Genomic DNA, 16353 nt, shown 5'->3' with positions numbered 1-16353 from the left:
ACATCCGGTCTATAGCCACATGGCATTCTTAGTGTTATTTGAGCAAACGTTCTTTGGGCTGTCAGTGTTTTTATTTGTCTCTGTCTCCGTTTCTTCTCTGTCTGTCTTTGTCTCTGTCTCTGTCTCTGTCTCTGTCATTCTATCGCTCTTTGTCTGTTAAGATTTCAATGCTGTTATTTGTCAGCAGAGTTGAATTTTTGAGAAATTACATTTGTCTGGTTGTGTGTTTGTTTGCTTGTTTTGTTGTTGTTTTTCCCCCACCTTTTTCCACCATATTTGTGAATGGGTCGTTGGCCTACATAATAAAATCTGTGTCAGTGTCAGTGTCGCTGCCTCACATTAAGACGTCAAAACGGATGTATATGGAATCTTCATTTATTCACCATAAAAACTGGAATAAACCACACGAAACAATAATGAATAAAAACAGTGATATCAAGTTATAAATAACATGCATTTAAGTACGAGAGTTTCTCACATTGTATCACATTGTTTGTCATGTATCACACTGTTTATCGTATATCACACTGTTCGTTGTACATAGATTAAATTGACATAATAAAATCTGTTTGTTGACCTAAATAAAAGAAAACACTGAAATCACCCCAAGCTTGTGTGTTATGTGAACACACGCCGCCATGCGAGCTTTACCCTAGTTTCGTTGCACGCATAAATTCATGACAACCCATACATAATTCGTACCTCGTCTTCTCTCTTGATATGATGACAGCGAAACGCTTTACGGTGAGATATGAATCACCCAGCAAAGTCAGTGCCTCTTTAGTCTGGCTGCTACGAAAAGTCGAGTGGAACGACGAAGACACCGGTCTGTCAGTGGGACTGTCTCGCACGAACTCACGCTTACACAACCCTCAAAACCGGCGCTACCTAGCGCAATAATTGCTCAATTAATAGAACCATAACAAGTACATACATTTTATAGTTTAACATAAACTAGTCTTTAAAACAAAACCTTAACTAAGTTTATATCCTCAATAATAAAAATTAAAAATAAGATAAAGAATACTAAAGGCGGACTAATTTTCTCAGAGAATATACACAAGTGCAAACAGTCGCGGTCAAGCAAGGGGGAACTATCCGATAATTTCTTGACCAGAAAAGATGCGACGGTTATTTCCCTTATACCACTGGGTGTTCAGAGCCTAAATTGCGGCAGCAACAGTCAGTGTCTCTCTGTCTCTGTCGTCCTGCCTGCTGTGCCTTTTTGCTCGAGAAGATTCAGGGTCTAGATTGCAACTTACAGTTACTGGGATATTTGTAATGTGAGATCCCCTCGTTGAGAAGACACTCCACACAGAAAAGGACCGCTTTTGCTGTATTTTAGTCCCTACATTTACATAACATACACCTGTTATGATGTAGGTGTAACTTGAAGACTCAGTAATCCCCCTTGTCACAGCATCTGCTCTGCAGAGTTGTCTTCCTTCTTTCAGAACTGAGCTATTTTAGCTCAAAGGTTTAATGGCTGCCGGTGAGACGCCTGTGTGTTTTAGAGTGCTGTTTGTGATGAGGTCTCACTGCTGTTGTTTTCTAGTATGTTCCTGCAAACTTAAGTTCACATGGCAGAATTTTATCGGGCCATTAATTTAGTCTGAAATGAGTTCTGTTTGACTGAATCAAAAAACAAGAAATGTTAGTTTATGGACTTTTAATTATAGACATACAAAAGTGAATGTTTTGTTTTGTCTGTAAGTATACTTGCCAAGAACTAACCTTCCTTGTTTTTCGATTCTAAATTTTGAAATGTCAAGGCCCCCCCCCAAAAAAAGTCTGTTTACGGTATCCCGACTGACCCTCTTTTTTCGCGCGACCCTAGACTTTTTTTGGCACTTGGGGAAGAAAGAAAAAAATTTAAAAAATAAAAAATAAAAAAGTCTTTTTTGGGCGGCAAAATAACTTAAAAATATGGGTTTTTTGGAGAAAAAAAAAATCCCGACCTACCGACCCTATGTTACCGTAAACAGACTTTTTGTGTGAACTCAGAACTCAGAACTCAGAACTCAGAACTCATTTAATTGTCATAAAAACACAGTAAAGGGTTTATCAGACACGAAGTGGATATTTGTAAAGACAAGAAGAAATATCGTCCATGGAGCAGTGATTACAACATTGTTATGTATCTGTAGTTATGTCATTATTGCGTATAATCATGCAGTTGTATACAAATTCAGCAAGTTGTTGCTGTATCGATACGTCTTGCATCGTCATCAGCTGACTCGGATTTCGAGCATTAACACGTGCATGTTCCATAAGCTGCAAGCGTAGATCATGAAATCTTGTACAACTATCCAGGAAATGGAGCTCGTCTTCAATTACGCCACACACGGTGCACTTTCTATCCTCTCTGGGTGTGTTTGTGTATCTCCCCCTTTCGATTTTTAAATCGTGAGCGCTAATACGCAATCTACACAGTGCTTTTCTGTGTTTGGGGTTGGTTACACATGTCAAGTATGCTTCACAGTCGTAATCGCCGTCAGTAATTGTGTTGTAGTATTGCAGTTTTGAGCCCTCAGTCTTCTTTCCTTGCCAAAATCGTACGTATTCGTATTCTAGTCCTCGTCGTAGAGTTTTCATCAGCGCATTCTTTTGGACTGCTGACTGAAGTATCCAGTTATGGTCCAGTCCGAGGTTACCTATGATTGCTCGAATGAAATGTATCCATTGCGGTGAGCTGTCTTGTGGTCTGTCGATCATGTCAGCGTAAGCCTGTCGTAAATATGAATTTTCTTCTGACTCAACGATGTGGGTCCAGAAGTTTATTGTTTGTTCAATTAGTTTTATACCCACAGGGAGTTGCCCGAGCTCTGCTAGCGTTGGCAAGTTCATTGCTTTACTGTGGACGCCAAGAAGGCGTTTACTGAATTTTAAATGTGTGTGTGTGCCTTAAGTCTGTTTTGGATTCCTGTTTGACTGGCTTTGCTTCCAAAGACATTTCACATGGTTTTGTACACTTATTTTTACATGGAGACACCGAAGATGCATACCTAATACAGTATATGGTTGGTCCTAAGAGTGCCCTCTCATAACAAATATCACTTTAAAATGCATAGATCTATATCATGTTCATAATTTTTTCCCACAGACCGCGCACTATGCCGATCCCTGGACAAGAGTTGGAGAACGTGTGTGTGCTGAGAACACCGGATGACGCCAACCGTATCGCTGAGAACAGCAAGGGCAAGAAAGTCGTCATCATTGGTTCCTCATTCATCGGTGAGTGATGCCAGTCAGGTGCTTGAAGTCTCCGCATGTATACAGTTCTGCCTTCATTTCTTGAACATTTCTTGTCTTTTCAGAAACATATTGTTTGTTTGTTAGTCCTGAAGAAGCTTCCATAAAGTGAAAATTTGATTTAGTATTGTATGTGCTGACCTTGTGTTGGTAAGTACAAAATTCTTTGTTTTTTTAAACTTTGTTCATCTCACCCACAGCCACTTTGTTGTTTAGAGTTTCAGAATTTTGTTAGATTTGTGGAAGATCGGTGTTTGTTTTGTGATATTTTCTTTTTGTTGTTTGAAATTAATTGGTGTGGTTTCTGGGTTGAAGTATCATTTTAGCTTTGTGATGTTCTGGATCATCTTGTCGATGATATTCATAATCAAACGAGGCAGCAGGGCCTAGCATTGTAAGCCGTTCGGCGTACTTTACGCCGAAATAACATCTTCAGTACGCGGAACTCGATTTGGTGTACGCCGAAATGCAAAAACCTCTTATTCCCAAACGGTAAACCCAAACAGTCCCAGCTTTCGTTTTGTGCGCCGTTCGGTTCAATTCTCAATCGGTTTGACAGTTTGCTTGAGCACGCACTTCCTCTGGCATCGCGCGAGCGTGCTTTGTGCCGGTGTTTTGTGGCTTTAGACTTGAAATAATGTCTCGAAGCGACATTGTTGAAAGTGGTCAGCCATTCAGTGACAAAGAATCCAGGTATTCCTGGAAGTGGGAATGGCTGGATTTCGTTCCGAAGGCGGAAGGCAAGTCAGAAGAAGTAATGTGCCGATACGGACTATGGACTATGGACTATGGCATAATTTAGTTGCTCAATCTTCTTTGGGGGGGTCATTTTAGGTAAAATATCTAAAAAAAATCTTCAAATTTGCCCCCCGAACCCCCACCAGGGGCTTTGCCCCTGGACCCCACTGGGGGCCTCCTGCGGCCCCCAGACCCCCGCCTTTGTAAGCTGAACTCACTTTTTCCAATGCTAGGCCCTGAGGCAGAGCACTATAATTAGATCTGAGAAACAACAGATTTGAGGATAAACAGTCGCTTGTTAATTTCAAGGCTTTTTGACTCACATGCGAAGCAAAAGTGAGTCTATGTACTCACCCGAGTCGTCCGTCCGTCCGTCCGTCCCGGCGTCCGTCCGTCCGTCCGGAAAACTTTAACGTTGGATATTTCTTGGACACTATTCAGTCTATCAGTACCAAATTTGGCAAGATGGTGTATGATGACAAGGCCCCAAAAAACATACATAGCATCTTGACCTTGCTTCAAGGTCAAGGTCGCAGGGGCCATAAATGTTGTCTGAAAAACAGCAAAAACTTTAACGTTGGATATTTCTTGGACACTATTCAGTTTATCAGTACCAAATTTGGCAAGATGGTGTATGATGACAAGGCCCCAAAAAACATACATAGCATCTTGACCTTGCTTCAAGGTCAAGGTCGCAGGGGCCATAAATGTTGTCTAAAAAACAGCTATTTTTCCCATTTTTCCCATTTTCTCTGAAGTTTTTGAGATTTAATACCTCACCTATATATGATATATAGGGCAAAGTAAGCCCCATCTTTTGATACCAGTTTGGTTTACCTTGCTTCAAGGTCAAGGTCACAGGAGCTCTTCAAAGTTGGATTGTATACATATTTTGAAGTGACCTTGACCCTGAACTATGGAAGATAACTGTTTCAAACTTAAAAATTATGTGGGGCACATGTTATGCTTTCATCATGAGACACATTTGGTCACATATGATCAAGGTCAAGGCCACTTTGACCCTTATGAAATGTGACCAAAATAAGGTAGTGAACCACTAAAAGTGACCATATCTCATGGTAGAAAGAGCCAATAAGCACCATTGTACTTCCTATATCTTGAATTAACAGCTTTGTGTTGCATGACCTTGGATGACCTTGACCTTGGGTCAAGGTCACATGTATTTTGGTAGGAAAAATGTGTAAAGCAGTTCTTAGTGTATGATGTCATTGCTAGGTTTAGCTGAAGGTCAAGGTCATGTAAAGGTCAAGGTCAAGCATGTGAGTCGTATGGGCTTTGCCCTTCTTGTTATTCTTCTCAGGTGCCAGGAGACTGGTTCCGCACAACTCTCACTTACTATTGTTGCACATGTTGTGTATTTAAAGCGCTTACATCCCTTTGTTTCTCATATCTTACTGGTAGATCTATGCGTTTTTGGTAGAGGTGTTACAGGAAAACTGGGCATGATCAGTATGCTAGGAATTTAGATCCTGCATGTTTTTGACCAGTCAGGAAAGATAAGTGTGTTGGTGTCAGAAGATTAAAGAATACCAGATGGCATTGGATACAATTTAAACTGAATTTGATATAATACATGTACTGTGCCGGAAACCATCATCATGTCCTCATGATTTTTCCAATGTTGATATCATGCTTATTTGATCCCCAGATTTATAGTGTTTAGATGTGGAAATGTATTTCTGAAATATATTCTCAGAACTCTCATCGCTTTACATGTTTGAAGTATCGTTTGTTCACATGGTGCTCTTTCTGTGCCCGTGAATGCAAGAAATCCTTTGCATCAACCGCGCGCACATAGTGACGTGTTACAACGTGACTGTGCACATTACACCTGCAATATGCTACACAATATGATTATTTGTCATACACACACATCACGTTTTTTGTTTGCTTTTTTCTTTCTTTATTCACTTTGTGTTACCATGCTTCATTAAATACAATGTTCTTCTTTGTATAGTATTGTCCTCTCCTACATTATCTTGTATAGTCCAGCTTCAAGCACATGGCTTTTAGACCGTCATAGGCGGGTACACGGAAATTTGTATGTTGTGGCATAGAAGTAAGACCTATATGGTACAGTGGAACCCCTCTGTTAACACTTTCTATCCCACCTATGTTGACCAATTTTTTTTTTAGCTGAGACCAGCTGTGCTGCAGCAGGTCACTCAGAATTGTAGTAACTGTGAAGAAACTGTATCAACACGATGGAATGCAGGCATTTGATCGACGTTACAGGAAGCGACTGAAGTGACTGTGTGTAGGGATATATCCGTACCAGGTGGTCAGATAGAGCCATATGAGTGGGTACGGATATATCCGTACCTGGGAGACAATGAGTTAAGACCCCCAATTTAAGAATTCCACCTGGAGACCTTCATTTTTCAGGTTTTGTGTTCATAGCCTCTGTAAATTTACCTCCAGTAGACTTTGTACCAACTTTCCCCCTACTTTCAAACAATTTTAGTCGGCGCCAAATCAAATCAAAATCACTGCCCATGTGAACAGCCCAAACGCTCAGACTAGTTTTAAGCGGGGATTCTCGCCAGACTTGGAGGCCAGTGCAGCTATCAGAGCTACCTGCTAATGCGGTAAGAGCTGTTTGGCTAGAGCTAACCAATCAGTAAGTAAGCGCGATAAGAAAAAATCTGCGCAAAATCTTTGCCAAGACACGGCCGAGGCGAGTAGTGCTCAGCTGAGTTTTGGAGTCGTTGCTAAATCTGGCCTAAATCGTACCTAAATCGCTGGGGCCGTTCACATGGCAGACTTTTTGTCAACTTGGCCTCGACGACTCGGGAGCGATTTTCAAACGACAACATTTGGAGGAAAGTTGGTTGCAAGTCTGCCATGTGAACGGCACTTAACTCCTGTCTAAGACCTGATTGTCTCAGATTTTTAGGGTCTTAAAATGGGGGTTCCAATATAGTCATGGAGTGTGTAGTGGCAGCTTGGTGGGGTGTGCAGGAATGGAAGTGACATCATGCGTGGCGGAAGGTGCGCAGAGCGTGAGCGTGGTGGACCTGATAAAGGTTCCGTTCCAACTGGTGCTAGGCAACCAGGTCGGCCAGGTCATGCAGAAGGTATTGCTTCTTCAGGCATTTAGCTGATTAAAAAAATATACATATAGGTTCTTGAGCGTTGAATGCAATGTTGAGTTTATGAAACAGTGTTTTCAGTGTGAAGGGTGACACCAGTGCTGTATTTTTCTCTCTCAATATTCGATCGAAAATAGTCCACGTCTCAATAACCGTCCCCCAAAAAGTCCATGTCTCAATATCCGTCCCAAAATAGTCCACGTCTCAACATCCATCCAAAAATAGTCCACTACGACATGTTGCATGCAGTATCTGTGTCCTCTTGGACAGTTTCACAAAATAGTCCAAGTCACAATATCCGTCCTAAAATAGTCAACTTGGCCATGTCTCAGTACCCTTATTAAAATATTGAACTGAAAGGGATAATATCAAAGGAAAAAGGACTTCAGATTGCTTCCAAAGTTATACCATGACATTCTGCGTTGCAAATAGTAACACGCAGGAGGACTGCCTTGACTTTGCAAAACTAAGTGTATTGAAAGCTTAATTAAATTTCGTTGAATAGACAAAGGAAGAGCATTCTTAGTGAAAACTGGATTGAGTTACTTTCCTTGATGCCAGATGGCGTTTGTGTACGTGTTGCTGTTACTTGGACCGCTGCATCATACAGGGCGCTACCAGTCTTGCCCACATCTGACAGCTTTGGACTGTTTTTTTGTTTCCAGCATCGGAGAGAAGCATGCATTGCCTAGAAGCTCATTCACTCACTTTGATTTAATTAATGACCATACCTGTGGTTCGTTATCGAGCAACTCGTACCGTGTGCGTCTATATAAAAAAAGGTACAAAGGATTCCCAAGATTCTTCAGATATGTCAAATTTGCTAGAAGCTCTTTCAAAACGGTCAGATCAACGTGTTGTCTGATGCAACTACCATATTCCAGTCATGCTCTAGGCATACAAACACTTCGAAGACGGTTTCAATGAACAGCCGATTTATTTTGTACTTCTCACATGGCCGTGATACAAGGGAGAGCAACCCCCCGGTTCAAGGGCAGTAACTCTATTAATACACTACAATATTAACAGTATCTCTTTAATCTGTTTGATCAGCAATCCAATTGTAAGTACCTTACATTGCATGTCAACCCATGTAATGCCCCTGCATGTAACCCATCTTCACAGGAAAGAAAGGAGTAAGCACGCAAGCCAGTATGTGTGCCTAAGTAAAACTGATGTTTTAGACATGATAATGAATGATGATATATGTAGCTTTCACACAGCAAAAATCGTAAGCTGATCTTGTGTCTGCGCCTTTTCTGTTGTTAGGCCAAAAAAAAAATAGGTCTGTTTACGGTAACCCGACCGACCCTAGTTTTTTCGCGCGACCCTAAACTTTTTTTTGGCATTTGGGGAAAAAAAAAAAATAATTCTTGTTTTTTGGGCAAAATAACGTAAAAATATGGTTTTTTGGAAAAAAAAAAAAAAAAAAAAAAAAAAAACAATCCCGACCTACCGACCCTATTTTTTGGGCCTATGTTACCGTAAACAGACCTATTTTTTTTTTTGGCCTTATCATTATTTACTTGAACCTTGCATGGCTTTTTTTAACGCTTCGTTTGAGTTTCAAGTTTGAATTTGAGTTGCAAAGTTTGTATGCTTGTCATTCATAGCTGTGAAAAAGCTTGAACAAAGAACTAACACCTTCGTTAGCCTACTGAGCAGTTGAGCAGGAGTGCGCTTTCATGTTGTGGACTGATTTGCTTCACCTTTTGTTTTGCCTTTGCAAGTTCTCAAACAGACTTTCTTTGGCTTTGTCGTATTAGTTTGCGACGTAGTTTACACTAATGATATGTGTAGGGTGAGTGGGGGTGATGGTACATATAGAAGATGGTGCCCTGAGCCCAGAATGCACTTGTATTTTCTTCTTGCAACTGGCAAGGTAACGCATGTATAGTCTACTAGATATAGATCATACGTCTAGTTTTGCTGCAGCCTATCAGATGAAGGTTCAGCAGCCTTACAAAGGACAGGGCTGGGTTTTGCCATGCAGACATGTCTTGCCACATGCTACAGTGTCTGATTAAGAGCCGGGGTGGGGGTGGGGGGGATGGGTGGGTGGAAGTACCAGCCATCTTACAAAGTCTGGGCGGAACATTGCCTCGCTTGTGTCTTCCTTGCAAGCAGCTGAAAATTTTTATGTAAACAAGTTTATGTACTCTTACAAGAAACGGGCAGCGCTTTGTTGAGAGAGGTCTGAAGTTACGCTTTGCTTTGAGAGTTTTATGTCACCAGCTTTAAAAGCCCTTTAGACAAAGGGGATAATATTTACAGAAGAAATAAATGGTGCCTGATTGAGAGTCATCAGGGCAAACATGTCAGCAGCCTTACCAGCACGGGGCGGGGTTGTTAGTCTGTGGGCACGTCTGGAAGCACAGAGTATGCTAGGAATATAAAAGATGTTATACACGGTCTATACAATTAGCAATTAGGGCAACACTATGTATCAGCAAGCTGACGAGCGCGGGGCGGGGTATTTGGTGTGTGGGCAGGTCTGGAGGTGGCGGTCTACATGCATAAGAAGGCGGAGAGTGTGGTGGTGGTGAGCACCAGCAAGGTGCCGCTGCAGCTTGTCTTTGGCCCACAGATAGGAGCGTGGGTCACCAAGGTAGAGTGTCCGCGTTACGCAGGTAGTGTCCCCGTTACGTAGGTAGAGTGTCCGCGTTACACAGGTAGAGTGTCCGTAATAATAATAAGGCAAAAAAAAAAAAATTGTCTGTTTTGGGTAACCCGACCGACCCTATCGATTTGGCGCCGACCCAAAAACTTTTTTTTTATTTCAAAAAAAAAAAAGAAAAAAAAAGAGGTAAAAATGCTAAAAAGAGACATTTGGCGTTTCTTTCTCTCCCTTTCTCTCTGTTTTATTTATACGTTAGTTTTGAAACATGTATTCATCAAATATAAGAAGTGAATGTTCAGCCAACATAGCATTTACAAAAAAAAAAAAAAAAAAAAAAAAAAAAAAAAAACCTACCTACCTACCGACCCTACTTTTTTTGGTCATGTTACCCTAAACAGACAATTTTTTTTTTTTGGCCTAATAATAATAATAATAATGCATAATATTTTTATAGCGCATGTAACCAGGGTTTAACACTGCTCAAAGCGCTGTACAATCAAAATCCTACGACAACTAAACATCATTTAACATGCAATCACACACATATCAATGAATAACACATTGCTCAAAAATACATTATCACAAACACACGCACGGGCACACACACGCACTACATAAAACAAATTGCACAATAATACATTATCACAAACATACGCACTCACGCGCGCGCAAAACACATACGTGAAAAACTATGTACAGTACATGGGACAAAAGTGACCATCAGGAACGGACCAGGCTTGAAAATGTATTTCACGGTAAATGTTTGCGGAAAAGGTGTGTTTTTAGTTTTGATTTGAACTGAGATAGGGAAGAGCAACTGCGAAGGTCAGCGGGCAGTGAATTCCAAACAGAAGGGGTCTGTTACTTAAAGGATTTCTTTCCGTACGTTTCAAATTTAAATGTTGGTACTTTGAGGAGCTTTTCAGAGCTGGACCTGAGAGAGCGAGAGGGCTCGTAGATGCTCAGTACTGATGATAGGTATGGGGGAAGGGTGTTCTCAAAGTGCCTAAAAAAGAGACATGCAATTTTGTACTCCACCCCGGCATCAACGGGAAGCCAATGGAGCTTTTTGAGGAGAGGTGTGGCGAGAGGTGTATCACACTAGCCGACTGTTAGTGACATGCAGCTGGAGTGTCCCTCTTACACAGGTTAGCAACATGCCTGTAGGGTGTCCGTGTTGAACAGGTAGAGTGTCCACGTTACACAGGTCGACTGTTAGTGACATACCTGTTGAGTGTCCGTGTTACACAGGTCAACTGTTAGTGACATACCTGTAGAGTGTTCGTGTTACACAGGTCAACTGTTAGTTACCCTGTTTAGTGTCCGTGTTACACAGGTCAACTGTTAGTGACATGCCTGTATAGTGTCCCTGTTACACAGGTAAACTGTTAGTAACATACCTGTAGAGCGTCCGTGTTACACAGGTCAACTGTTTGTTACCCTGTTTAGTGTCCCTATTACACAGATATTCTTTAGGTTAAATAGATTCTCCGTTTTTATGAAAGTATAATTTCTGTTTTTCATAGGCTTTGATGGGAATAGAATATATGTAACCGAGCGCCGAAACACCACAATCACCTTTGGAGGCGAAGTCCAATCAAACAGGATTGAGAATTTTAGAGCCGCTTATTTCTAAGCCCTATTAAAACTGTTATGCATTCGCAAAGGAATCCATGAACATACAGAGAGACAAAAGCCGCCAGACCCCATCACAAACAGAACTCTACAATCCACAGGTGTTGCCTACTTCAAAGGCGAACAACTCTGCAGAGTCTGCTGTGAAGGGCGACGGTAGTCTCCCTGTCACACTCGCCCCCGTTTGAATGAACTTTGTCCCCAAAGTTCCGAACCATGGACCCGCCAAGCTTAGGTCCCTCCCAGGTTCGTGGAATGGGAACAGCACGAAAAATGATTCAGTGGCCACAACGCCATTCCTGAACATATCATGTCGAGTCCCATCCCTGTCGATGACGCCAAATGTAACCGAGCGCCGAAACACCACAATCACCTTTGGAGGCGAAGTCCAATCAAACAGGATTGAGAATTTTAGAGCTTATTTCTAAGCCCTATAAAAACTTATGCATTCGTAAAGGAATCCATGAACATACAGAGAGACAAAAGCCGCCAGACCCCATCACAAACAGAACTCTACAATCCACAGGTGTTGCCTACTTCAAAGGCGAACAACTCTGCAGAGTCTGCTGTGAAGGGCGACGGTAGTCTCCCTGCCACATATAGTGTCCCTTTTCTGCAGGTAGAGTTCTGTGTCAAGTAGGTTGAGGGTCCTGGTAGAGGTTCCTCCGTAGACTATCCGAACAGGTAGGGTGTCCGCGTCGAGCGTTTGTCACGAAGGTAGAGCACTAGAGTGGCAAAGCTGCACAGGTAGAGTGTTTGTGTTGCACAGGTGGATTGTCCATGACACACACGTTACACAGCAAGAGTGTCCGTGTTTCAGCAGGTAGAGTGTCCGTGTTACACAAATAAAATGTCAGTGGTACACAAACAGTGGACAACTGTCCTCTCAGACATAAATCAAATGCCACAGGTAAATCTTCTATTTATAATTCGAATATTGCGAGAAGGCGACAACCAAATGATGACAGCCGGTGTCGACTTTTTCTCTCTCACTCATTTCAACTTTGTGGTTGCGAAAAATCTTTTTCAATCGAGCCTTCGGAGACGAATCCAGCACCACGTCGGTCACGGGGCACGCGTGGTGAAAACTTCTTGCGGCGTCCAGTTAAAGAAGGAAGTTAACAGCAAGTAGTGGGTTCACACTGACTCTGTGAATTACCATTTTGACAATCGATACGGGATTTGAAGTGGTTAAGTTGCCAGATAAAGTCACGTAAAATACTCTGTCATCATCATGCTTGTGGGTGATATGACCGCGTAAGACCATAGACATAAACATAGAACATTTTATTATCTCAACGAGGAGAAACTCAGGTGTGGCGTATACAGCATTACAATAAACAACATAAAACGTAAGAACATAAATAAAATATCGAGGCGCAAATAGTCCACTCATAATAGTCAAGATTAGGACGACAATATCAAAACAAATCTCTCTCTCTCTCTCTCAAGTGGAATGCAGCTGGTGTCACCCTAACACTGTTGTAATTCATTCTAATCAAATATTGATTGATTAAACATTTTATTCAATTCTGTTGATCACCCGGTGTCGTAATTGGTTTAAACATAAGTTTATTTTAACAAAGGTTACAATCATGACATGTATACAAAGTTCACAGAAACAGCAACAAGCTAGAAGCTTATAGTGGTGTTCCTGCATGACAGTACAACATAAGGCGGTAACGGCTGAAAAATTTGTCTCAATAAACCAAATCTATTAATAACGTAATGAACGTTGCATAATGATTATAAAGAAAGACAGTAAAGGAAGGAAGGAGGGAAAGAAGATGAATAAAAGAAGAGGGATGGGTAGGAGATGTGCAGAAGTTAAAGTTGTTGTCCGGCTTGTAGAGCATTTATTCTGATTTACCCAAAGCGGCCTGAACGTTTAATGAACGAGTGTACGGTGGAAAAAATTTTCCTGTTCAAATCTAAGGAATACTGTCTGTCTCCGTTTAAAAGGTGGGGGAGGTGAATTATGTGATTGGGGAGGGTATGTATAGTTTCTTGACGTGCTTCGCGATAATTTGGACAATCGAATATGAAGTGTTGTACGGATTCGGACGGGAATCCGCAGTCACAAGATGCATCTGTAGCAACGTGACATCTCACTAGATCGTTATTAAGATCACTTATATATAACCTGAGCTTACAGTGAATTATTTGTGACATGCGATCTCCAGAATAAAAATAACACGGCGGACTTAAATTGTTTTTTGACAAAAAGTGCTTAAACTCACTTAGGGAATCACTAAGTTTTATATAGTCTGGTAAAAAATTCCAGAGTTGTGTAGTAGATGGGAGAAATGAGTTTCTGTATAATTCAGTTTTAAACGATGGAACTTTCGTAATTACGAATTTAATTTCCCCTTAATTAATATGTGATTTCCTTCATTAAAAATGTTAATGCTAAACTGTATTGTGTGCGTGTGTGATTGTGTGTGTGAGCTTGCGTGAGCCCGTGCGTGCGTTCGACCGTGCTTGTGTGTGTTTTCCATTTACTTAGAAATAGTCATTTAAACTGGGCTTGGTCTGTCTCCGTCACTGTACCTCGTTGCTTCTTCTGTGTGTTGGACCCGCACATCTAAAATGCAATGTAGCAGCTGTTTATCCTGCCAACACCGCCAATGGTTATCTTTGTTCCCTACAGCTTCACGAAGACAAAGGAGTGAAGTTCTACTTCGAGCGAGGCATCAAGGAGTTTGTAGGTGAGAACGGCAAACTCAAACAGGCCGTTCTTAGCGACGGTACAGTCTTGGACGCTGACATCTGCGTGCTTGGCATCGGTGAGTAACGCTTTAACCTTGACCGGATCACGCTTTGGACTGTACACGGTCCGGTTGATGTGGGTCGTGTACGACCCATACTTTCCAAAGAAGGATTCAACGTTTAAAGTATGGGTCGTGTACGACCCACGCCATCCGAATAGGAATAAACGTTTTGCTGCCTCTTTGCAGAGTATGGGTCGTACATGACCCACGCCATCCGAATAAGGATAAACAGCGTAAAATTCCTTACGTAATTCCGTATGGGTCGTCCACGACCCACATCATCCGCACCGTGTAGTTCAAATTACGTCATCGTTTATTTGTTTGTTTACAAACATAATCTTTCAAAAGTTGGGCAATAGGAAGGTCGTACGGTGGTTGGAGATTACATGTAAAGTCTCAATTAAAAACTCCAAATAGTTTCAGAGATAAAGACGATTTTGTGAGGCTCTGGGTCGTCCACGACCCACGAAGCACGGTGGGAATGGCATTTTGCGTCGGCAGTCGGCAGAACGCCGACATTTATTTCAGTACGCCGATTTTTTCCCCGTCATTTTAGCACACTTGCCGAACGTTTTTTTTTCACTGTTGGGGAGCGGTGACGATCAACATAACATCGAAAGGAACAGGTTGAGTTTCCCTATGCGGACGGTTGGTGTAATTGTTTAATATAAAATGGGTGAAGGCCTTTATTAACTGAGCCCGAATTTGACTTTGCAAAGATTTCGCGAAGTCCTTTTACCAAAAAGTCACTGCCAAAGCTTCGTGCAGCGAGCTTCGTCAAGTAGACTTCGCCCAATGAATATCCGACTTTACTTGACGGGTTCTGAAGCCTATGCTTATAGCGTATATAGTCAATCAATGAGGCTTATATCGCGCATATTCCGTGGGTACAGTTCTAGGCGCTCTGCAGTGATGCCGTGTGAGATGAAATTTTATACGGCCAGTAGATTGCAGCCATGTCGGCGCATATTTACCTTTCACGGCCTTATTCCAAGTCACACGGGTATGGTAGACAATTATTAACTGTGCCTAAGCAATTTTGCCAGGAAAGACCCTTTTGTCAATCGTGGGATCTTTAACCATCACATTCTTTTTACTGTGGTCAGACAGTGACTGTTACCGTTGGTTGCAGGTGTGGTGCCTGCCACCGACTTCCTGAAGGAGTCTGGAATCCAGATGACTCAAAGAGGCTTTGTTACTGTGGACAAGGTACAATAATATTTAGTGTGACCATACGCAGACTCAGAATACAGGATAAGGACCAGAGGTGTTGCTACTGCGTAGGGAGAAACGTTCAAATCCTTTCAGCTACATGTACCAGTCCTGCTGTCTTCAAACTGATGATGTTGAAAATGAACTCACCAGAAACACGAACAATAAAAACACGAATGAGAATAATTGTTGGTGTTTCTGGTGAGTACATTTTCATTGTTATCTTGTTGTTGTTCTTTTCACCTGCAGTCTCTTATTGGTATTGATTCTATTTGTTTTAAAAAAAATTTCCCTTATAACCAATCTTTTGACTCGCGACAATTTGTCACACAACTGTCATGCGTGTTGTGCAGTGGCCTGTATAACATTTCTCTGTACGAACGACAGCAGGCAATGGCCAAGCAGGTCACCACTGAGTTGCGCCTGAGCGCTGTGCCTTGCCAGTAGAAACATATTGCCAGGTATAGCGAATGACAATGCTGTCTCGCTAAAAGGACTTTTTTGCATGCCCTGTTTACATTTAAAAGCACAGTCTTTCCTGTATAAAATTCCTCTCAACATCTGAGATCAGGCCAGGCTTTTACATGGGTAGAAGACCATCGGCATCCCTCCGCTTGGTCACATACCCAAAATCAACATCCTCTGTGTTTTCTGTGCAGAGTGCACATGTTTGGATGACTTAATTTCGCAACTGACACAAGGCAAGTTGCAATTTGAGAAATTAATTCAAAAAGAAAAATCCCATTCTGCACAGGAAGAAGTGAAAAAGTTGACATTTGGTGTGTGACCAAGTGGAGGGATATATCCTTGACGTCCTTATCCCGTGAAAAAGTTGACATTTGGTGTGTGACCAAGTGGAGGGATATATCCTTGACGTCCTTATCCCGTGAAAAAGTTGACATTTGGTGTGTGACCAAGTGGAGGGATATATCCTTGACGTCCTTATCCCGTGAAAAAGTTGACATTTGGTGTGTGACCAAGTGGAGGGATATATCCTTGACGTCCTTATCCC

The 16353-nt window shown here is 41.8% G+C and overlaps 1 protein-coding gene across 6 annotated transcripts in view; it reads left to right on the top strand.

The window, feature by feature from the left end:
- Nucleotides 1–16353, top strand: part of LOC138976047 (apoptosis-inducing factor 3-like) — a 43132-nt gene that overhangs the window by 12909 nt on the left and 13870 nt on the right. For 5 of the 6 annotated variants that reach the window (XM_070348846.1, XM_070348844.1, XM_070348842.1 and 2 more), the window contains exons 9-12: nt 3104–3234; nt 9596–9711; nt 14009–14144; nt 15262–15338. In XM_070348846.1, the coding sequence (XP_070204947.1) occupies nt 3104–3234; nt 9596–9711; nt 14009–14144; nt 15262–15338 (460 nt within the window). Of the gene's footprint in view, nt 1–3103; nt 3235–6972; nt 7089–9595; nt 9712–14008; nt 14145–15261; nt 15339–16353 lie in introns of all 6 variants that reach the window. The other variant, XM_070348843.1, reaches the window with a different exon arrangement.

This window comes from Littorina saxatilis, linkage group LG9 (genome assembly GCF_037325665.1).
Source record: "Littorina saxatilis isolate snail1 linkage group LG9, US_GU_Lsax_2.0, whole genome shotgun sequence".
NCBI lineage: Eukaryota > Metazoa > Mollusca > Gastropoda > Littorinimorpha > Littorinidae > Littorina > Littorina saxatilis.
This window is presented reverse-complemented; position numbering and strand designations above follow the sequence as displayed.